This window comes from Bos taurus, chromosome 22, assembly GCF_002263795.3.
Source record: "Bos taurus isolate L1 Dominette 01449 registration number 42190680 breed Hereford chromosome 22, ARS-UCD2.0, whole genome shotgun sequence".
Lineage (NCBI taxonomy): Eukaryota > Metazoa > Chordata > Mammalia > Artiodactyla > Bovidae > Bos > Bos taurus.
The window spans coordinates 52,962,664-52,986,930 of record NC_037349.1 but is presented as its reverse complement, the minus strand read 5'-3'; the positions used below and the strand labels follow the sequence as shown (position 1 = coordinate 52,986,930).

Sequence of the window (24,267 nt, the reverse complement as noted above, 5' to 3'; positions counted from 1 at the left end):
TCCACTAATCACTTGATTCCTACTCTCTATTTCTTCCCCACCTTAGAAACAAACATATATGCACATACACACTCCAACATACACTTACACAGACAGCTATGTAACTGACCAACCAGGTGCCCTAGAGGAAAATAGTTCCTTGGCCTGACCTTAGATTCCAGACCATCAGACACCAAACACAAAACTGCAGGAAAGTGGGAGGCGGGTGCAACCTGGAAAACAGGGAAGGAAAGGTTCCACTGGGCAGATATTTGGTCAGACACGATTTCAGTATGACATTTGAGAGAAGATAATTGGCATTTTATAGGGAATGAAAATCAACAGCATTTCTAATTTTATTTCTTGCTAAAATGACAGCAGGGAATTGTAAATACTGATGAGCTTGGCAAAAATCCGACTTCAGGAAGGGAGAGGAAGGTCCCTCGCGCCTGGAGATTGGGGCTGAGAGCAGGGAGGAGCTGAGGCCCAGGGAGGCAGGCTAGCTTCTTTGCAGGCTTTACCTCGTCAGGAAGGCGCAGGCTTCCAGAAGCGCTGTGGGACACAACGAAGCCAGAGATTCAGAAAAGGATTCCTTTTTTTTTTTTCTTGGAATCAATACATCAATCAAAGAAGACACTAAAACAGACTTCCCTCTGCCCTTCTTCCCCACTGTAGGTCAAAGCTTGCCATCCCCATACTTCCCAGTGACTCCTCCTGCTAAGAGCCGCAGGGCCCAAGGGAGCACACAGAAGCTCAGGTCTTCATTGAGCTTCGAGATTTCCTGCTCTGGCCTGAGTAACACGACCCCCACCCACTTGTCTCCAGGTGAACCAGCTGTCACACTCTCAAGTTCACATGGGCCTCAAATTTCTTTTGCGAGCAACTGATCATCTTCGTGCAAATCTGCCTGCAATAGTGTCTACCTACTCACTCACTCATTCATCCATGAATCCCTCCTGAGCACCTGCTTCGTACAAGTCTATGTTAAGTGCTGGGGATTCAGCACAGACAGAGGAGCCCTGCCCTCCAGAGGCGCAGTCCTGAGCGGGCTGCTCTGAGAGTAGCCCTGCAGTGGGGTTTCTAAGTGTAGCCCTAGATCCACCTGCATCACAATTCCCCGAGATATATGTGGATACAGCAGGGTTTCCCAGCCTTGGCGCTACTGACATTTGGGGCTGGGGAATTCTTCATTGTGAAGGCTGTTCTGTGCTTTGTTTAGAAGCATCCCTGCTTCTACCCACAGATGCCAGCAGCACCCCCACCCCAAGTTATCAGAATTAAAAACACTTCCTGGCATTGCCAAATGCCTCAGGGGCAAAATCACCCTCGGCTGAAAACCACTGATGTAGAGATTCCCAGCCTTCCCCTCCCCCTGGACCGCCACACAAGCCGCACCAATGCCTCCAACTCCCCTGGGCAGGGACCAGGAACGGGAACCTGGGTGACTCCAGTGCACAGAGGAGGTAGAACTCACTAAGATTTGGGAAGTATTGCCGGAGCCTTACAACACTCTGCTATGTCTTCTAGACGTTTTAAAATTGTTGTCAATACATTCTCCTGGCTAAAATGGTTTTTGAGAATTTATATTCTCTATGGTTACTGTTTATGGTAACTTGCCTAGAAATCAGAATTTGCCGTTTCTCAATATACACGTATATACATGTGTACATACGTTTATATGCATTGGCAGGCAGGTTCTTTACCACTAGCACCACCTGGGAATCCCATGTATATACATACATACATATATTTATGTACATAGATATATTTACATGCATAAATATATTTATAATTGCGATCAGCATTATAAAAATTTAGCATATTATCTACTGCTTTATTTTATTCTCTAATTCTTTCACTTTATCAATGACAGCATAATTTCCTGAGGTATTTGTTATTCAGTTGCTCAGTCATGTCCAACTCTTTGCAACCCCATGGACTGCAGCACGCCAGGCCTCCCTGTCCTTCACCATCTCCATCTCTGAGGTGCAGAGACATTGTATTGCCTTAACGTTTTTAAACCCACATCACCCCTAAAATGTTTGACCCTCCAACTTTGACCTTCATGCAAGACGCTTTCTCAGTGATGTTATTTATATTCCACTTACGGGAGGTTGAGCATTTTTTCAGGTTGGCAATGGCCGTGACATACTCTGTCCCCAAATATTCTTCATACGTTGGTCTGCCTCCAAGTTTGGCCAGACACTCAGTGTTGTCATTGAACAGAAGGTTTTTGGTTTCAGATTTGAACAAACAAAACTTGTCCGGGCAGTTTTTTCCATTTTTCCCAAACAGAGCCTATGTCAGAAGGGCAGACAGTAAGAGACCAGCTGAGGAAAAGAGGAGAGATTATGGACTTGGGAGGCAATCTCTGCTGTGCAGGATCAGCTGCAGGAAGACCGTGGGGCAAAAGGAGCTGAGTTCTAGAATCGATCTACTGCCCTGGCTGAGCCTTCCCCTGCGCTGTGTCCCCCTGCTCCAGGCCCCAGGCCAGTGCCCAGGAGCCTCAACACTTCTGATCTCACCTCCCACCATCTTGCCTTGCTTCTTAAATCTGTGGCCTCCGCCCTCAGAACTTCTTATGAGTGACTAGGTACCAGATGAGGAGTTTGAGATCCGTCCTCAAGGTTAATCACCTCTAACATTCTAATAGGCCAGCTCTCCCAGAGGGGCAGTCTGCATGGGAAATCCTCTCTGCCACAGACCAGGTCATTGCCTTGGGCGGGTCACCCAGCCTCCCCTGACCATGGTTCCTCCTTTGTGCCCAGGGCTCCTCCAGAGGTGAGCTGCAAGGACCAAGCACCTTCATGGTGGCAGACCTCTTATCAGCACCTGTGACTATGCATAGTGGGAGCTCCAGACATGCTAGTAATGGGGCCTATTTTTACATCCTAGGGTCACTGTCTTTAGAGCACATCTGAAAAAAAACATGCTGTTTTAACACAGAACTAGACAAGCTAATAGAAAAATTCCAGACTTTAAGGAAATTATAGGATTTCTTTCAAATGTCTTCACATAGATAGCCTTAAATCTATAGAGGTTCTGGGTCAGCTGTTTTTAGAGATTACAAATGCAGGGGCCTTGTCAGAGAACATTGCCCAGCCAGCCCAGGCTCTGGAGACATCAGCAGAAGAAACTCAACTCTCTACCTGGCTATGAAAGGAAGGCTCAGTCGCCTCCCTCATTTGCCAGAAGAACAACAGGAGGCTCAAGGAGAGACAGCCTCTCCTGGCTGGGCAGTGAGCACACGTCCAGGGGCCTGAGACTCGGGGCAGCCCCACAGTGTGGACAAATACTGTCATCTCCAGCTTCAAGCGGGGGCACGAGGAAGAATGGCTGGAGATAAGCGGATCCGCTGAGCTCTGTGGTTGCTCACCTGAGGGGAGCCCCTGCAGGTAAGCACAGGCAGGAGGCCCTGTGATCCTTACCTGCTGGTGGAGCAGCACCTGTTTCACGTGTGCTGCCCTATCGCTCCGAGACACCACAGCGTGATTCGGGGCCACCGCCAGGTGGCAGCTCTGAGCCTCCGTCACAGGCTTCCTGGTGCCATCGAGGCAGAGCAACCTGAAGTCCTCACGATTCAAGTTCTTAGCCCAGTCTGCAGTGCTCTCTCCTGGAGACAGAGAGAAGGCTGCATCAGCCACGGCTGCCCGGCTGAGTCAAAGCCTCCTTTCTGGGGCTGTGACCACCCACCGGCCTCTTGAAATGCACACACGTGAAGGAGAACAAATAAAGCTCCTCAAGTTATACAGACTTCAAACGTATCAAATACCAGTGCTCACGATGGAGTCTTACTCAGCAACAAGAAGAAGCCAAGTTCTAACACATGCTACCACGCGGATGAAAACATGATGCAAAATAAGACAAGCCAATCACAGAAGACCACTTATCATAGGATTCCATTTCTGTGAAATGCCCACAATAGGTAAGACAGAAAGTGAATTGGTGGTTGCCAGCTCTGGGGGTGTGGGGAAGGGACTGCTAACGGGGCAGAGCTTTTTTAAGGGTTTTGTGAACACTCTCCAATTGGATTTTGTTGGCAACTGCACCACTCTGCGAATGTGCTGGAGATCACTGAATCAGACAGTCCGAATGGGTGGATTTTACAGTATGTAAATTGTATCTCCACAAAGCTGTTACATTGGAATGTGTATTATAAAAATATGGAAAATCCGTATTTTCCAGCAAGTTCCAGAAATAGAAGTGCTGGTTTGTGTTCAAGAAGAAATTGTTTCCTTTCATACTCCAACGCTCTTAATGTAACTAGAAGAAGGATAGGAACTTCTCTTATGGGTTTATCAAATATATTTAAATCAATTTCAATAAAATACAGTTGCAAAATCCCAGAGAAACATAAAACTATACTCATCTGAGCCCTGGAGATCACTTAGATTCAAGGTTCCTGAATTCGAAATGCAGTTGTGTGCATGCCCGCCTGTGTGTATGCAAATCGCCTGTGTGTATGCAAATACGGCTTCCTGGTCACACAGCTGCTTCTCTCCTTTTGTCCTCTCCCCTCAAGAAAATACTTCCTCCAACCTCTTGGCTTTGTCTATTCGATACTCAGATCATCCCAAAATTTACATGTCTGGCCTCAGTCGCTCTCCCCAGGGACTTGAGGAAGCAGCGGCTAGGACTGTGGCTGTCACTGAAGGAGGGAGGTGGAAAGTTGAGGCAGGTCCTTCTCCAGGGGAGGAAGTGGTAGTTCCCTCTGGGTGGGGAGGCTGATGGGAGGTGAGCACAGAGGTGCAGTTTAGAAGGTAGCAAACTGCTGAGTCTTGAAGTTATCATTATTATTTCCACCAGAGGTCAGAAGAGAGAGTGGCTAGTTCTCTACTGGCTGGTGGATCTTCCCTTGATCATCCGCCTGTGATTTTGCCCTCATTCACTCCCCAAGAAGTCTCCCCACTGACAGTTCACAGGGGCTGAATGAAGCCTTCTACTTCCTTTTTAAAAAGGGGAAACTTTTACTTGCATATGTTCAATTTTTTTTTTTTTTAAGTATCATTCACTTTCAACTTCCAATTGGCTGAGACAGGCAGATAGTGTGCTTCTGTGGCTCAGAATCAAGGTCACCTCTGGAACTGACTGAGCCCCATTGCAACCATTGCCAAAAGCCCACCTGATCCTTACTGACCAGTTTCCTGACCCCGTATTATTAACAGGAAAAAATGCCTACCCCGGTACTCACTCTCTAGCGCCCTAACCAATCACCTAATGCCACCCTTCCAGCAGCAATTTTCGTCTCGAGGTTATAAAAGTTGGCTACTAACCCAGGAAAGAGTCAGTTCTCCCTTGAGCCTAGTTGCTGTTCCAACAGCATTTGGTCAACTATCCCTGGTCAGGAGGTCGGCCCGCTGTGCCTGCAGACCCTCGTTATCTCTGCTCCTTGTTCTTATAAAGTCACTCCTTGCTGAAATACTTTGTGTCAGGAAATTCTTTTCCAACCCGCGCTGGGACTGCCACAACAGTAGGCTCTGTTGTGACGGCAAGGATCGTGCTCTGAAGGGGAAAGGAAAACACCTTTACCTACCATTCGTGTTCTCCCAGACTGTGTCGTTTTTCACAAAGGCAACGTCCCCAACGTCCTCAGCCAGGCACCTAAATTGTTCCAGAGAATCAAAACATTGCCAGAGAGGAAAAACTATTAGAATTTTCATAGCTATTTATAATACACATTCCAAAAACTGAAACATGGAAGCAAATAGAAAAAAGAAAGACAAATATGTCCAGGAACTTTAGAGTTTAAAATAGTAGCTCAAAGACTTCTGAGTACCTTCCCTCCTTGTAAAATGCCAATAACATGGCACGAATGAGATTTTCTTTTTTTTAAGCCACAAATCCATGAGTGAGAGGAAGGCAAGAGGGAAAGAGGGAAGATAATAATGTCATTTGGAAGTCAGAGATCAAATAGGTGAGCAGTAACTGACCCAACAGAGTAAAGAAAACTGTGACATAAATTGGACGCCCAAGTGTCCAACTTGGGTGGGGGACACCCAAGGAGAAAGCTGATGTGCACAGCAGAACTCCAGAAAAACTCAACATTTAGAAGTACGAGGTACCATGAAAGTAGCTGAGAACAGGAGGACTAAATAGAGCCTATATACATGCAGTGTAAATACACATGTGCAACCAATGGATTAAAAGAAGACCCACATATATAACCTCTTGAAGTTTCAGAACACTGGAGGGAGATTGAAAAATAATTTTTACAACTATTGCTTATTTCTTTTATTTTTTAAAATCAAAAACTTTTCAAGAAAATAACTTTCAAAGCATTTTACATTGGGTGAAACCCCGAACTCATTTTTCCTAGAGAGTATTTTTCATTCATTGTTTAATCTCTGAAATTTAGAGATAAATATGCATCCAATATGTCTGATTTATTTACTCTTCAAAAAAATATTCTTTGTGTAGATCTGTTTACTAAAACATCTCATGAGCTTTCTAAAACTTCTCTCTCAGAATCAGGAAGCCAAAAATAAACTGCTAAAAACTTAAAAACAATTTTCTTTTCAAGAAGAAAAAAATGTCATATACAAAGAATTAGGGAAGCAATGGCAACCCACTCCAGTACTCTTGCCTGGAAAATCCCATGGACAGAAGAGCCTCGTGAGCTGCAGTCCATGGGGTCACTAGGAGTCGAACACGACTGAGCATCTTCACTTTCACTTTTCACTTTCATGCATTGGAGAAGGACATGGCAACCCACTCCAGTGTTCTTTCGTGGAGAATCCCAGGGCCGGGGGAGCCTGGTGGGCTGCCGTCTATGGGGTCGTACAGAGTTGGACACGACTGAATCAACTTAGCAGCAGCAGCAGCAGCAGGAATCAAAAACCGCTATCAGCTTTCTCATCGGAAACTTTAGATTTAGAAGACAATAGATTGATGCTCTTAAATTTCTGAATTTGCTTATTTTCTTTCTATGTTACATTCTGCATAATTTTTTCATATACTTTCCACATCACTACTTCTCTTTTTAGCTACGTTTAATCTGCTAAATTGGTCAGCTGCACAGCTAACTTCAATCGCTGTACTTTTTTTCCTTTCTAGAAGTTCTATTTATTCCTTTTAAGAACACTAACCTGCTGCTTCTTCTGTTTTCCACTTCTGGCAACTTCTTCCCTGTGTGTTGGTTTAGCATTGCTATAGTTACTGCTTGTACTGTGTCTGGCTCATTATTATTCAAATCGTATTTCTGAGCAGTCTTTGGGGCCTAACCTGAAGATTCTGTCTTCCAGACAGGTTCCTAGAGGAGTGATCTCGCTAGTCTAGGGTCACTTTTTTTGGAATTATGAGTTGAGAATTTCTGAACCATCCTAAGAGACATAAGTTGGAGCTACAAATTCATGTAAGAGCTGGCCCATGGTTTCACTTTTTCAGGGATGGTGTGTATTTTCCTCAGCATCTAGGCAACTTGAAGCCCTATGGGAGTGGAGGGGAAGCTACCTCTCGTCCACTCCTACCCTAAAGGTGTATGCAACCTCTGAGTGTAAGTTTGTCTCAGGACAAAGTGGCTCCACTTAGCTCCCTGAGTCCCTATTTGCCTTAGATTTTAGTCTAATAATCCCTTGTTACTTTGTCAGTTATTCAATGCTCTTAGGAACATGTCTGTGTGTGTGTTTGTGCTGAATCCAACACTCTTCCTTGTTTTTCGTGGGACTGTTGATTAAACCAGTTAATGCTGCCATTTCCCAGATGTGGAAATCCTGCCAGAATTCCTAGGAACATTTTTTCTAGGCTACATTTACTTATTCAAACGATAAATCCCTTCAAGAGTGGGCTAAAGATGTTTTTAAACATGTAAATACTCAAAAACCAGCAACTCCTACTCACTCTTTCTCAAGAAGATATGTTCTGTCACAACAAAATCAAGAAAGCGAAAGCTGCAGGATCCAAAAAACAAGTCCTTTAACAGGAAGTAAGACAATGGAAAATCCCAGAATGATGATTCAGAGGAATCTCAGGACCACAGATGTTCGGGGGGCCTAGAAAGGGCCAATCTAGACTGGGAAGGAGGGTGGAAACTTCAGATGCTACATTCGCAGGTAAATGATGAACCTGGGGCAGCACCCAGTCTGTTTATGCACAGGATATTAGGAGATTTGTGCTACGAGTGCAAGGTTTGGGGATGAATGAGTGATTTTTTAAAAGCAGTATAGAAAGTTAAGCAAAGTTTAATAAGACACTTATCAACTCCAGAGTAAACTAAAACTTTGTACAGTAAGGGAAATATAATCATATTATATCACATATTTAATATGAGACTAATATTTGCATATTCATAATAAAGTAAACCCTAAATACGGAGAAGGCAATGGCACCCCACTCCAGTACTCTTGCCTGGAAAATCCCATGGATGGAGGAGCCTGGTGGGCTGCAGTCCATGGGGTCGCTAAGAGTCGGACACGACTGAGCGACTTCACTTTCACTTTTCCCTTTCATGCATTGGAGAAGGAAATGGCAACCCACTCCATGTTCTTGCCTGGAGAATCCCAGGGACGGGGGAGCCTGGTGGGCTGCCATCTATGGGGTCGCACAGTGTCGGACACAACTGAAGTGACTTAGCAGCAGCAAATACTTCATACTCTTGTTGGATACTAAAAGGAGGTGAAGCCTGTGGTTACGAGTGGAAGAGGCACAGGAGCAGTAACAGAGGCTAGGTTTTCTTCTTTCATAATAAAAAGTCAGCAGAAAATGGCTGGCATTTAAAAATTGAGAACCAGCAATATATGAGGATGTTAGAAACAGAGAGATGAACAGAACTTCCAGTTCCAACTTTCGAGTTGAGCAAAAGACAAAGCATTTCCTTCTAGTATAAATAGGAATTCTAAAGTGTATGTGTTTTCAGTGAAATAGTGCCTTACATAGGTTTGAAAAGGAAAACCTCATGGTTTTTTATCAGACAAGTTGTCTGTTCAGTATTTCTGAGTGGAATCACATCACAACTCTTCCATGTGCAAAAACCTAGCCCCTTAAAATTTTTTGTACATTCATGAAATATTTAATAAGTCACTCAGAGTATAACAAAAGCTACTTTTATATCATCCCATCACTGGAGTGAGGGCTACTGAGTTTACGTTAAAAAAAATTCCAAGACCAGTTTGAGCAGTGTTTCTCAGGTACATGACGCCACCTAGTGGTGAAATATATTCCTGGCGAAAAGAGAAAAAATAACGGATAGGGGAGAACTCTGCCCTTCAAACCCCTAATGGTATCACTCAGAAGTAACAACTGCATGAATGGGATTGAAAAAACGAGGGCTGTGAAAAGATACTGTAATTCACTAAGTGTTTATAATTTGTGATTTCTGAGAACACTTTTGGTTTATTTTTCACTGCTGCTAAGTCGCTTCAGTCGTGTCTGACTCTGTGCGACCCCATAGACAGCAGCCCAACAGGCTCCCCCGTCCCTGGGATTCTCCAGGCAAGAACATTGGAGTGGGTTGCCATTTCCTTCTCCAATGCATGAAAGTGAAAAGTGAAAGTGAAGTCACTCAGTCATGCCTGACTCTTAGCGACCCCATGGACTGCAGCCCACCAGGCTCCTCCATCCATGGGATTTTCCAGGCAGGAGTACTGGAGTGGGGTGCCATTGCCTTGGAGAATAACTCTGCAACACTCTCTCTCTCTGCCATTTCTAAGGCCAAAATCAAAGAGAGCAGAAAAACGTGAGACATAACTACCTAGGCTGCGGGAGAAGGTGGCGCCTACGGGAAAGAGAATCTTCCCCATAAAACTGAGTTCCCGAAAGGACTTATACCTCAACCTCTCCCTCTCTGATTCTGAACATGCCACTGAGGTCCACTGAGATCAACCTTGGTTCCAGGACACAGGAAGGGGTCCAGCAGAGCTGAGGTCAGACAGCCCCGGGGTCAGTCTGATGGTGGGTGTTGTGGGAGGAGCCCTCCCCAGCCCGCCCATCAGCTGATCCCCAGGCTGCCCCCGACAGACCACATCGGGCCCCTTAGCAATGCAGTGCCAAAGACTTGCGGGCACAGCAGGGTGAAGGAGAGGGTGGGACGAACTGAGAGAGAAGCTCTGAAATGTAAACATCACCACGTGTGAAACAGAGAGTCGCTGTACCAGGCAGGGAGCTCAACTTGGTGCTCAGCGATATACAGCGGTGTTCCAGGGGGCAGGGGGCAGCGAGGGAGGCCATGTGCGTATACTTCTGGTACTTACGGCTGATTTTCTATGGCAGAAGCCAACACAACATTGTTAAGCAGTCATCCTCCAATTCAAAATAAAGGAAATATATTTTACAAAGAGGAAAAAAAAAATGAAATGTGATGTGCCAAGATCCTGGAGGCTGAGGGCCAGGGCCCTGTCCTGATGAAGCCTGGCCACAGCACTCACCTGAAAGCCCCGGTATAGCCATAGTACTTCTCCTTAGAGTTGGGCACACACTTGTCCAGGCCCTGGTCATCGCCAGCACACAAGGCACAGAGTCTGGATTTCGGGTCAGCCCCAGGGGCACAGCTCTGACTAAAGAATTCATCTGCAGAGAAGAAACATGGGGAGCCAGCTCTTCCTACCTGTGTTAAGATTAAGTGGTCTCTGCCTAACAGGTGACAGATGTGGCTTGGTCTGACCAAGGCAGACAGAACACAGTCATTATAACACATAGTAACAAGTTACCACCAACCTGTGCACCAACAGGATTCAGCAAAACTTGAGACTATAGGCAACCTGACTGGGGCTGGAGAAGAGGGTCTATGACTGTACAAAGGGTTCCATCCTCGCAGCCTAGAGCAGGGGACTCAGCCTGATGAACTCCATGGCCATTGTATCAGAAGCTGCAAAATGTTCAGGTTGTGCTCTCCCCTTTTCCTCAGTAATAGGAACCCTGCTTTTTACCAGGGCACCTGGTACCCAGTAAAACAGAGATAAGTCTTATCAAACTGCAGCCAGTAAGCCATGTGGCCAGGCACTCACTCCTGAAATATGAGCGGGAGTATTGGGGGCCAGTGTCCTAACATTTCAAAAGACAGTTGGCACACATGTTCTGCCCCTTCTCCTTCCCTTCCTTCATTCTGTATGTGGAAAGCAGAAGTGCGGGCTGGACCGCCAAATGTGACATGAGCCGTGAGTGACCTTGAGCATGGAAGTCACATACGTGTCAAAACAGCCAGATATTTGAAAGCCAGGTCCCTGATACCATGTTGCTGTCCTGTCAGCTCTGGACAAGCCACCTTTGGGCTTCACTCACGTGAGAGAGAAATAAGCCTCTATTCACTTCTACTGGGGGTTCTCTGCCCTTGCAGCTGAACTGAATCTGGACCAACTCATCATGCGATTTAGCCCACATTAAGAAGTTAGTGGGGGCTTCTCTGGTGGTAAACAATCCACCTGCCAATGCAGGAGACTCAGGCCCGATCCCTGGGTCAGGAAGATTCCCCAAGAAGGAAATGGCAACCCACTCCAATATTCTTGCCTAGAGAAATCCCATGGACAGAGGAGCCTGGCGGGCTACAGTTAATGGGGTCTCAGAGTTGGACACCACTTAGCGACTGAACAACAACAAGGAGTTAACATGGATTAAAACAGGTTAAAGAGAGAGGAAATAAAAGCGACAAGGAAGCCCTGCCCCAGTGAGCAAACAGCGCCCCTTATCTGACTTGCGCATTCCCTGCCACTGGAAAAGCCACACCATGTTCCAAGCTCAGGAGATGCTGGGAGTGTCCCTCTGTGGTCCTGGCAGCCTCCCCACAGCTTGGAGGCAGCTGTGGGGTCAGAAAGAGCCACACCAGCGTGCACTCCTGGGGAGGAGCAGAGCCACATGAAAGCCTGCCAAGGCGGGATCGCAAAGACCCGTTCAGAATGCAGCAGGGCCCCACCGGAGAAGAGGCCTGCCCAGGACGTGGCCACAACGAGAACAGAGCACACACCTCCCCATCACCAGGCCCGGGGCAGGTAGGGTGTGGCTCCTGTGTGAGGCATGAGCACGGTGTGCAGTGGGGAGGGCAGGAGCGGGGAGGCTGAGGCAGAAGTCTGGAGGTCTTACTGGGTTTCCTCTGTAAGTCAGTTCTGTGTAGTAGCAGAAGACACCTTTTATGAGGAAGGCAGGTGGCTTTTCCCAAAGTAGGGAGCCAGCGCCTGGGAGGAATTTAGATCTGGAGCTCCAGGAGGTGGGAAAAAAAAAAAAAAAGACTTCTGGACTTCTCAGTACCTGCATCCATTCTTAGCGTGCAGAGAGGCAGACGGACACTGCAGCTTTGTGCCTCCGTGTGGGGTGCACGGGGTGTGGGGCAGGTTGTATGAAGAAACTGAAGGAGGCAGCCACAGGGGACCGCTTACACCAAACGAGGCCTGTGGGCCGCAGCCAGCCTGCAAATCCCCGCCCCTCCCTGCCCTGACTTTCTCAGGGGACCCCAGCCTACCCCCACGACTGCCTCAGGACTCCTACCAAATGCGCAGGAGCCTGTCTGGTTGACGATCAGGCCCATGGGGATGTTCCAGCCTGCAGTCCTGTCCACGGCGGTGTGGCACGACTTCTTGTCTTTCAGAGAATTCCATGTGAGCCCCTCATTTGCTTTCTTGACAACTGCCACGGCAAGGTACCCTTGGACAAACGGAAGAGCAAGTCAACCTCCCAGGGCCTGGTCCATGGACTCTATTGCACAGAGTGCAACCTAGGCCCACAAAGGTTAAGAAGCATCGCTAGGCAACGATCCCCCCAGATGACTGGTCAGTGTCAAATAGACCAACACAGCTTAAGCTTAAGTGGGGTGCAGCTCCCCTCCTGGTAGCTCAAGCCTGGTAGACTCTGCTGCCGGCAAGTGTCACTCTCTACCGAAGCCGAGGAGGCACCAGCTCTGGAGGGTGGTGGGCTGGCTGGTGAACAGGGCATGGGATTTAGCACAAGGGACCCTGGCTCCGGCCAGGATCTGCACAGTATTATCCATGGCTATGAGTGAGATCTAGGGCTCTGCTTCCTCATCCGTACGAGATGGGGATGGGCCACCCCTCCTCCCCGTGCTCAGGACACAGTGAGGAACTCTAAGATTTCTCTGCCATGTGTGAGGGTCCATGTGAACGTGAATCCCAGCACTCTCATCTCTGAATGACTGGCATCTGCAAAAGAACTCACAGCTTCTATGGCTGCATCTCTGTGAGTTTTTTTTTTTTAAGTTCCCAACCTCTCCTCCTCCAGGGACAAGAATGTACCCTTGACCCTGAACTCACCTTCCGTTGGTCTCAGCACACAATCTAGGCTACTGTGTTTGGAGGATTCTGAAAGAATAAAGAGAAGCAAAATGTCATTAAACACATCGTTTAGTGTGTTCATTTATTTTCCAAAGGTACCCACATATTGAAAAATGCATATTGGCATGGCTTTGTATACGTTTGTTTTCAACATAAATAAATGGCATTGTAGAATAGACTTCACTGTGTTTCTTCCTTTTCTGGTTTTTGTTTTCAGTTCAACCCAACGCTGTGTTTTTAAGTTCTTTTTTTAAACTGACGTGTAGTTGATTGACAGTGTCGTGTCGATCTTTGCCGTATGGCAAAGTGACTCAGTTAAACACATATACACATTTGTCTTTTTATATTTGCTTCCATTATGGTTTATCCAGGAAACCAGACACAGTTTCCTGTACTGTACAGCAGGGCCTTGCCGTTTATCCGTTCTAAAAGTAACAGTTTGCATCTACCAAGCCCGAACTCCCAGTCTGTGCCTCTCCCTGCTCCCACCCGCCTTGGCTACCAGTGTGCTCAGCATGTCTGTGAGTCTCTTTCTGTTTGTAGATAGGTTCATTTATGCCATATTTTAGACGCCACATGGAAGAGACATCATACGACATTTGCCCCAATACTGTGACTTTAAGTTCGAAGCGCCTTACTGTCGTATGGAACTCACTGAGCTGAGTTGTGGCTCTCAGGAGCCATTGTGGTCATTGACATCTTCACACGTGTCTGGGGATGTACCCAGGGGTGGAACTGCTGAAACGAACGTCTGGACAGTTCAATCGACTATCTTTTTTTGTTTAAGCCACTTGGCAACTGCTTGGTGTTATTTGCAACCAAAGGACTCCTACCTAATCCCCACCGGTCGGAGGTGGGGGGCACCTGGCCTCCTCTGGTTCCCTGTGGAGAGGCGAAGGATAAAGTGGAATTGTTCACATCCTTGCAGCACTCTCCATCCATGCCTTCGGACGCCGGAATCGGCTTCTCCTTGGGAAGTCTCATCACCCCCACTTCATGTGATGGATAATTTGAATGTAGGTGTTGCTTTATTGGAAAAACATTTTGTAACTGGTTTATAACATCATGTAAGTTTTATGAGTACTATACCTATTGTGTGTGTGTGTACTTTTTGTGACCCATGGACTATAGCCCCCCAGGCTCCTCTGTCCATGAAATTTCCCAGGCAAGAATACTGGAGTGGGTTGTCATTTCCTCCTTCAGGGGATCTTCCTAACCCAGGGATCGAGCCCATGTCTCTTGACTCTCTCGCATCGGCAGGCGTATTCTTTATCACTGCGCCACTGGGGAAGCCCCTTACCTGCAGTTGCTCACCACCAAAACTTTAGTTTCCATCCATCACCTACCCCCATTACCCATTTCCCTCTCCCCCACATCTCTTGCCCTGTTTTCTTATCCACCACTCTGTTCCTGGAATCTGTGTATTTGTTTTTGCTTGATTTGGTTTATTCACTTAGTTTTTAACTATCCCACATAGGAGTGACATCAGAAGGTATCTGTCTTTCTCCACCTGAGAAATCACAAACTTTTAAATCTCAGCAGTCCAGAATCAAATCCAAACAGACCATCCCAGCAGTTCCATGCAACAGAAATGCATGTATGTGTTCACCAAAAGACAAGGATCCAGATGTTCACAGCAACTCTATCCACGGCAGCCAACCATTGGAAATTACCCAAATGCTTCCCCACAGTAGAATAAATAAGTAACTGCAGCGGAGTCACAACAGAATACTGCAAAACGAGATATAATGCTGAGCAAAAGACTTTTTAAAAGGTACCTGCTGTGCAACTCCTTTTACATCAAGCTCAAAGATGGGCAGAGCCGATTTGTGCCATTTGACGTCAGGAGTCGTTACCCTTGCTGGGGTAAGAGGGCTGGTGGACGCAAGAGGACTTGTGGAACCTGCTGTATCTCACTGTGGGCACTAGAGCTTGGAGATGCACCAGTGTGTGAAATGTTCTTGAGTTGTACACTTAGGTGCACTTTTCAGTATGTATATTATAACTTACTAAAATCTTTTCAAAGATCAAAAAGAGGAAATCAATCTGACAGAGGAGCATCTGTCAGTTCTCACCACATTAGGCCATATGGGTAACACAGCCACTTTCATCTATTCTTTCTCCTGATTCTCCTGTTTGAACCTATCTGTCCATTTTAATGTCTCCGCATGACCCACCGAGTGGGGTTACTGCTCTCCACCCCACCCTCGAAGCCCAGAGGGAATAAGCCAGGGGGTACTCTTCTCCACTTACTCCGGTTCTCTGCCAGGACAGGCACCAGGCCACACTTGCCCGCAGTGTAGATATATCCTCCATCCAAGTTCAGGGCATCTGCTTCCCCTTTCTGCCAAGACAAAGCATATCTTCAGCACCACGGTGAGGCTATTTCCCACCCTGCCTGTCTTTACAGCTCTAAGAGAACGGACGTCAGGTGCCCAGTGAAGCAGCAGGATTGATGTGAGCAGCCCGAGGCAACGCCACGTGCACCATTACTTCTGTACCGGCCGTGCACGCCTTTCACGCCGTCACTCCCACTGCAAAGACCGGGAACAGGCGGCCCGGTCGTGGCTGCTGTGGAGTCACTAAGACGTGAACGACTCTTTGCGACCCCATGGACTGTAGCCCACAGGCTCCTCTGTGTATGGGATCTCCAGGCAAGGATACTGGAGGGGGTTGCCATTTCCTCCTCCAAGGGGATCTTCTTGACCCAGGGATTGAACCCACGTCTCCTGCATTGGCAGGTGGATTCTTTACCCCCGGACTCGGAACAAAAACTCCTTCTGTACTTGGAGCACTGTTGGGATGTACTCCTGCACCAGCCTCCCTCACTGAGGACACAGGTGGGAATGGTTGGTCTTGTCTGGTCTCCACTCATTAGCACTACACTCAAAGTATTCAGCAAGTGAACAGAACCAATTAAATTCGCTCACCATCAGAATGAGCAAGCCCTCACTCCAGCACTGGAACATGGATTCAGCAAGACTGTGAAACTCCCTCTTTGACTGAAAACTTTTTTACAACTGTATTGAAGGTAATTAGAGATGTGGATGAAGATTTCTATTCAAGGCTGCACAGCACAGGGTTATTGATAACATCAAAATAAGAGGACAAAGAAGAATAGGGTCATGACTAAATTGTACCACATCCATATACAAGATATTCTGAAATATTTTTTTTTTTTGGCCCCACCATGCAGCACATGGGATCTTCCCCAAACAGTGATCAAACCAAGGCCCCCTACAGGCCTTCCTGCACTCTTCACTACTGCTACTGCTGCTAAGTCACTTCAGTCGTGTCCAACTCCGTGCGACCCCATAGACGGCAGCCCACCAGGCTCTGCTGTCCCTGGGATTCTCCAGACAAGAACACTGGAGTGGGTTGCCATTTCCTTCTCCAATGCAGGAAAGTGAAAAGTGAAAGTGAAGTCGCTCAGTCATGTCCGACTCTTAGCGACCCCATGGACTGCAGCCCACCAGGCTCCTCCATCCATGGAATTTTCCAGGCAAGAGTACTGGCTGCTAAGTCACTTCAGTCATGTTCGACTCTGTGCAACCCCATAGACGGCAGCCCAACAGGCTCCCCTGTCCCTGGGATTCTCCAGGCAAGAACAGTCACTGAAATAATTTTTTAAAGTGTTTGCAAAGCATATGTCACATGGGAAAATAGCCAAGATATACTGTTAAGTGAAAAGGACTCAAAACAACATAAGCGGAACAATCTACCACTGTTCTGAGGCTAAACTGAGATGAATTGATGAGTCCTAGGGTGAGGAATTAGTGAAACTCTTAACTATGTGCTAGGTGCTTTCCTGCTGGCTCAGATGGTAAACAATCTGTCTGCAATGTGAGACTCGGATTCAAGCCCTGGTTCGGGAAGATCCCCTGGAGAAGGGCATGGCAACCCACTCCGGTATTCTTGCCTGGAGAATTCCATGGGAAGAGGAGGGCTACAGTCCATGGGGCCACAAGGGGTCAGACATGACTGAGTGACTAACACGCACTCAACTGTGGTAGCCCCGTGTGAGGCTCCATTGCTGTTTGGTTTTACATCACATCTTTCTAAATTTTCCAGATTACCTGCATTCATTGTGAGTTGTTCTTAAGATCAGAAGAGTGGGAAGTCCACAGTAGACACTCTGGAGGACAGAAAGCTCTGTCTGTCCCCACTCTGGGCAGGCAGCACGAGCAGCCCCTGCCCCCCTGGGGGCGGAGCACCACTGAGCCCCTGCTCCCCTCCAACCAGATGCGGTGACCTGTGCCCCCCACCCGCACGGCTTGCAGGCCGGCAGCAGGCCCCCTACCAGCACCAGGACGATGCAGTCGTCAGTGGTGGACGCCGTGGCACAGGTCACGTTCTGGCCGCTCTGCTGGCTCCACTGCTGGCACTTCTTCTGCTCCTCAGGTCCCACGGCACACCACACGACCCTGGTGTACCGCGCCTTCACCTCCTCCGCAGCTGCCCGGGGACACAGCGGTCAACAGGCTGTAACAACAGTGCAGCCTCCCCGTTCACCCCGAGTCCGCCTGAAGCCTCCAGCAGAGGAAGAGCCACAGCTGAGCTGGCCCAGGGTGGTATCGTGGCCAAGTTCAGGGCCCAGGGCTCTGGATTCATCCCAGAAGGGCCCTGGCTCTCTCGGGGTGTCTTCATACCTCTCACTTCCCCAGAGGCAAACTGACTGCTCTACCAGGGCTGGGCAACCCGCCGCACACGGGGTCCTGCGCAGCGTTATCAGCAGGCGACGTGCTCCTTTGGAGACACCGGTCACCCAATTTGGTCCACAGAAGACGCTCACATTCGCGTCCCACCTACCATGGTGAAGACCTCCAGGGGCTGGAAAGTGACCAAGGGACGACTGCAGAGCAGGGCCAAGCTGCCCGTAGCGGGCAGGGGTGGAGGGTGGGGAGGTGCTCCCCGACGGCCTCAGCCAAGGCTCACCACCCACACCGGCCTGCCCTTAGGGCGGGCCTGGCCCTCACTCACTTTCCCTGAGGTTCTTCAAGGTGGTCAAGTAGCGGGAGCCCAGGTACAGCGCCGAATCTACCTTCGAGGGGATCCTCAAAAACCCAAGAGCAGAGTCTTTGAACAGCAGGTCCCTCTGGCCGGGTGGAGAGCCAAAGAGCTGGAAGCTCCGAGACTTGTTTTTTCCAAATTTCTCCTAATTAAGGGAAAGAGAATTATGATGTCAGTGGTAGACAAGAAACTGAAACACCAGGTTGAAACAGAGTATCTGCAACTCCGGGATGATTCTGAGAGCAGGAACCTGGGTTGACCTCCTCCTGTAGAGGATCTCACGGCCTCCCTGAGACATAGCTCAGTCATGGCTTTGTCTTTATGAAGTTGCTGGGGTCTGAGCACCTTAGAGTCTTGACAATATTGCATCACCCTCCACCTACTTCTGTTCCAGCTCGGGAGACACCGCCAGTGGGTCATGCTAGAGGAGGCGTCATTGCTTCAGCTGTATGGAGTACAGCCTAGACAGGCAGGCCACTGAATATTCCAGAGTGGCAGGAAGTTAGGGAAGGAAGGAAGGAAACCTCCCCACCACCAGACCCAAGCGGGTGGGGGTACTGAGGGTGGGGTACCTGCGCCTTGCTGAGAAGCTTCCAGATCAAGTCTTCCTTGCCATCCACACTTCGGGCCACGACAGCATGAGAAGGGACCTGGGCCAGGTGGCACTCCTTGAACGCATCCACTGGCGCCCGACTGTTGTTCAGGCAGAGAAGCTCATACTGGTCCCTGTCAGCCTTCTCTGGCAAGTTCTCTGGGGGAAGGGAGAGGTGGAGGAGAGGAGGGTCCAGATGAGCAGACCCCAGTCAGTAGCCATGAGCCATGGCCCTCCTCTCCCCATAGAATTTGAGCTGGAGGAGACATCTTATACAGTTGACAAAACTGGGGGTCAGAAGGGCAGTGGATTGCTCCAGAACATGCAGAAAAGTAAAGACAGTGCCCAGGAAGCCTTAAGGGCAAGCCCATGTTCCTCTAATTGGATCATACAGGCTCTGGGATTGTTGCACCTCTTGCCTGGCAAGCCAAGGAGGCTGAACCAGACCTGTCTGTTTGCATGACAACCCCACCTACAAAGGGACGCAGGATGGAAACAACCCAGAGACTGCTGCCTTAACCCACATCTCTAGAAAGAATAAAAATGGTAAAAATTTTAAAGCAAAAAATACAGTTGAATCATTTCTCAACACTAGGGTGTATCCAAAAAAGGGGGAAAGACAGTATGAGTGAGTCCATCCCGATTCGGAACTGTTGATCTATATCACATGTAAATTGCATCAGAATACATTAAGTAATGGAAACCAACCCAAGCTGTTTTATGAGCTTAGTATAATTTGGATCTCAAAATCAGAGAAAGAAGTACAGGAGGGAATAATTACAGACCTATTTTACTTATGAACATAAAAATCTAAAATAATTAGCTAACTCAATATAACAGAACATGTTTAAACTAATAGGTCAGACTCTTACATTTATCAGTTTATTCCATTCGCAAAAGAATGACTGAATGCCAAAGAAGCTAAAGACATTCATGACAAGAATGGATTAAAGGAAAACAATGAGATCATCTTAATAGCTACAGAGAAAAGCACTTATATGTTCAACATTTATTTGTGCTTTTTTTTTTTCAGTTTTGGAAAACCAGTAATATAGAGAACTTGGCAAAGGTATTACACTTGATAAAGGCTAGTTATCAAAATATCTACAGCAAAATCATACTAAAAGAAGAAAATTTAAAGTCACTTCAAAATCAGGACCAAGGCAAAGATGTCAGTTGTCACATTGCCAACACAATACCAGACGACCTGTATTTCACAATTTACTAAAGAAGTGAGAGATATAAACACTGGAGGGAAAAAGACAAATTTTAATCATTGAAAAATGATGTAATCACCTACATAGAAAAGCCAGTGAAACCAAGAAAAAACTAATAGAACTAACAAGAAAGTCCAGCTAGGCAACACTACAAAAATCAAGTGTTACCCGCATTAGCAACAACAGAGCAGAAACTAATACAGAATATAATATACTATAATAGCAAGTAAAATCATTAAATAGCAGGTAATTGGCCTCATTGACTTCTCGGGTGGCTCAGTGGTAAAGAATGCGCCTGCCAATGCAGGAGATACAGGAGACCTGGGTTCAATCCCTGAGTCAGGAAGATCCACAGGAGTAGGAAATGGCAACCCACTCCAGTATTCTTGTCTGGAGATCCCATAGACAGAGGAGCCCGGCGGCCTACAGTCTATAGCGTCACAAAGAGTCAGACACGACTGAGTGACTGCAATTAGTTTCATTAAACAATGCAGGAAAAAAAAAAAAAATTCAGGAGGGAGCTCCCTGATGGTCTAGTAGTTAGGATTCATTGCTTTCACTGTGGTGGCCTGGGTTCAATCCCTAGTTAGGTAACTGAGATCCCATGAGCCTTTCTGCACAGCCAAAGTAAGACAATAACAAACAATGCAGGAGACTAAGAGAAAAAGGTTAAGTTCTATAAATTCTATTAAAAAACCTAAAAAGAGATGGGATCAAAAGGGAGAGATTTATTATGATTTAGGGAATAGAAAATTTGACATAAATAAATCAGTTTTTCATGGATCAATTTAAATTCAATACAATTCTACTTAAAGTATGATGTTTTAAACAATCAAGAAAATAATTCGAAAATCTTACTTAGAAAATAAATAGCAAACTGTTTGGGGATGGTTCTCTTTCTTTCTCTCCCTCCCACTTCCACCTCCATAAGCTATTAAGAATCACTACAAACCAGAAGAATAAAAGCAGAAAAATACAAATAGACCAGTGATACAAAGGAGTGTGAAGTCCAGTGGGCCTTAGGAGCATCACTACGAACAAAGCTAGTGGAGGTGATGGAATTCCAGTTGAGCTATTCCAAATCCTGAAAGATGATGCTGTGAAAGTGCTGCACTCAATATGCCAGCAAATTTGGAAGACTCAGCAGTGGCCACAGGACTGGAAAAGGTCAGTTTTCATTCCAATCCCAAAGAAAGGCAATGCCAAAGAATGCTTAAACTACCACACAATTGCACTCATCTCACACGCTAGTAAAGTAATGTTCAAAATTCTCCAAGCCAGCCTTCAGCAATACGTGAACCGTGAACTTCCCAAGCTGGTTTTAGAAAAGGCAGGGGAACCAGAGATCAAATTGTCAACATCCAATGGATCATCAAAAAGCAAGAGAATTCCAGAAAAACATCTATTTCTGCTTTATTGACTATGCCAAAGCCTTTGTGTGGATCACAATAAACTGGAAAATTCTGAAAGAGATGGGAATATCAGACCACTTGACCTGCCTCTTGAAAAATCTGTATGCAGGTCAGGAAGTAAGAGTTAGAACTGGACATGGAAAAACAGACTGATTCCAAATAGGAAAAGGAGTACGTCAAGGCTGTATATTGTCACCCTGTTTATTTAACTTATATTCAGAATACATCATGAGAAATGCTGGGCTGGAAGAGACACAAGCTGGAATCAAGATTGCTGGGAGAAATATCAATAACCTCAGATATGCAGATGACACCACCCTTATGGCAGAAAGTGAAGAGGAACTCAAAAGCCTCTTGATGAAAGTGAAAGTGGAGAGTGAAAAAGGTGGCTTAAAGCTCAACATTCAGAAAACGAAGATCATGGCATCTGGTCCCATCACTTCATGGCAAATAGATGGGGAAACAGTGTCAGACTTTATTTTTCTGGGCTCCAAAATCACTGCAGATGGTGATTGCAGCCATGAAATTAAAAGACGCTTACTCCTTGGAAGGAAAGTTATGACCAACCTAGATAGCATAATAAAAAGCAGAGACGTTATTTTGCCAACAAAGGTCCATCTAGTCAAGGCTACGGTTTTTCCAGTGGTCATGTATGGATGTGAGAGTTGGACTGTTAAGAAAGCTGAGCGCCAAAGAATTGATGCTTTTGAACTTCAGTGTTAGAGAAGACTCGTGAGAGTCCCTTGGACAGCAGGGAGATCCAACCAGTCCATCCTAAAGGAGATTAGTCCTGGGTGTTCATTGGAAGGACTGATGCTGAAGCTGAAACTCCAATACTTTGGCCACTTCATGCGAAGAGTTGACTCATTGGAAAAGACCCTGATACTGGGAGGGATTAGGGGCAGGAGGAGAAGGGGACAACAGAGGATGAGATGGCTGGATCGCGTCGCCAACTCAATGGACATGAGTTTGGGCAGGGAGGCCTGGTGTGCTGTGGTTCATGGGGTCGCAAAGAGTCGGACACGACTGAGCGACTGAACTGAACTGAACTGAGTGATACAAAATAGCTCAGAATCCATGATTATAAACAAGTTTTATGTATAAACGGCTCCACACAGCAGTAGGAAAAAGGTAGAATTTTGTACAGTCAGTATTGTAAGGAAAATGGTCTCACTATAAAGGGAGAGAATGCTGAAGTGGAATCCCTACCTAATTTCCTAGGTAGGGTACATATGAACAGACAAGGATGTGTTAGGGAGGGGAGTCTATAAATTGTATTGTAGAAAATCTTTATGATTTGGATGGAAAATAACATCATGGATGAGTGATCAACTAATAGCTCTGCTAGTAATTGATTTATTTTTCTTCAATAAAGTTGCATAAACCAATGAGTTAGCTGCCTGGATTAATCAGTATGGGAAACAATCTTTTGTAAACGCAAAGTTGTTTTTTGTATATACTGTTAGGATTTGCCTCATTGTTTGATATCAAAGATGATGTAAAGTTCAAGAGAGTGAATATTTTGCCATGTTCAGTTAAAAGTGCGCAGTCTGTTACAGGTTGACACATCGGTTGACCTGATATATGCAGAATTAATAAGCTATTCAGATAGCGTAGCTTTAGTATGCTGCATATGATACTGGCAGCCTGGGAGTTCATAGATGGACTTGGGACCCAGCAGATTTGAAACATGTATATGGAGTTTAAGAAATTTATTTTCCAGGTGCAACCCCCATCTAACTAAATTTTTTCTTCACTTTGTTTGCTTGACAGCTGAAAAGACCATAACATGGGAGTAATAATGGGTCAAAATTTACAAAATAAAGTACTGTTTTGGTGTGGGAGTTGTCATGAGGCTATGTTGAAGTGACTTTATGTGGGATATTGAGTTTTTTTAATGGATTGAATATCCATTAAAATGGATTTGTTCAGCCATTTACATTAATGAGCATTTAAATGCAACAGATACCATTTCAGGTGACTTAACATGAATGAATAAAAGTCAATGCTATTGGATTAAAAAATAAATAAATAAAAGACCCCAAAACATATGCCAGCAGGGCAAAAGTGACCAATTTGACTTTATCAATATCAAGGACTTCTGTTCAAGAAACCTGTTACTGACAGATTTTTTTTTTTTTTTTTACTGAGAAGAGATTTTCCTAAAGTCTAGAACCAACCATGGCGGGTTACCTAGAGAGGAGGAATGCCTCAGCTTGAATCAAAATCATGAAGAAACAGGCATGAAAATCAATAGAAAGATAGTCAAAGGTGAAAAAGGAAGAAAGGGAAGCCCAAACTACCAGCAAATATACTGAGATGATCAAACTCACCAGATGCCAGAGAAATGCAAGATAAACCAACACTGACGTATCTACCGCTTTACGACCGTGGATAATAAATGTGTTGTGTGCTCTCCACAGAGCACGTCTCAGTGTTAGAACCACTGAACCAGACAAGTACAGCACAACAACACGTAAATCTCTAAAACAGAATGCTGAGCGGGAAACCTTGATCACGTCATCATCAATAACGATCAATAAAACTTCTGTGAGCTTAGAATCCAGAAACACAGATCAGCCCCATACACTTTGCAAGACTACATCTGTCTCGGAGGACATGTGTCAGATACCTTGACATGGGCGTCTTTGATGCAGAAGAGAAAGATAGCGGGCACGGGAGTTTCAAAGAAAACTGATTGCTTAAAATATAAAGTCACATAAAAATAAGAGCTGTGCTCTACAGAGAGCTTTGATAATCGTGTGCCAGGAAGTGAGGAGTCAAATTAGCTCACTACTTGGATTTACAATGAAATGAAAGGAAAGCAAAGCAAAGGAGGCAGTACCCGT

The 24,267-nt window shown here is 46.2% G+C and overlaps 1 protein-coding gene across 1 annotated transcript in view; it reads right to left on the bottom strand.

Annotated features, from left to right (window-relative positions):
• Nucleotides 1-305: 305 nt before the first annotated feature.
• The window catches only part of LTF (lactotransferrin), a 33,394-nt gene continuing 9,432 nt past the window's right edge, over nt 306-24,267 (bottom strand). Inside the window, 11 exon segments of the mRNA NM_180998.2 lie at nt 306-531; nt 2,088-2,277; nt 3,408-3,592; nt 5,513-5,580; nt 10,338-10,479; nt 12,388-12,543; nt 13,167-13,214; nt 15,441-15,531; nt 17,488-17,642; nt 18,168-18,342; nt 18,770-18,948. Coding sequence (NP_851341.1) covers nt 497-531; nt 2,088-2,277; nt 3,408-3,592; nt 5,513-5,580; nt 10,338-10,479; nt 12,388-12,543; nt 13,167-13,214; nt 15,441-15,531; nt 17,488-17,642; nt 18,168-18,342; nt 18,770-18,948 — 1,424 coding nt within the window. The 3' untranslated portion in view covers nt 306-496.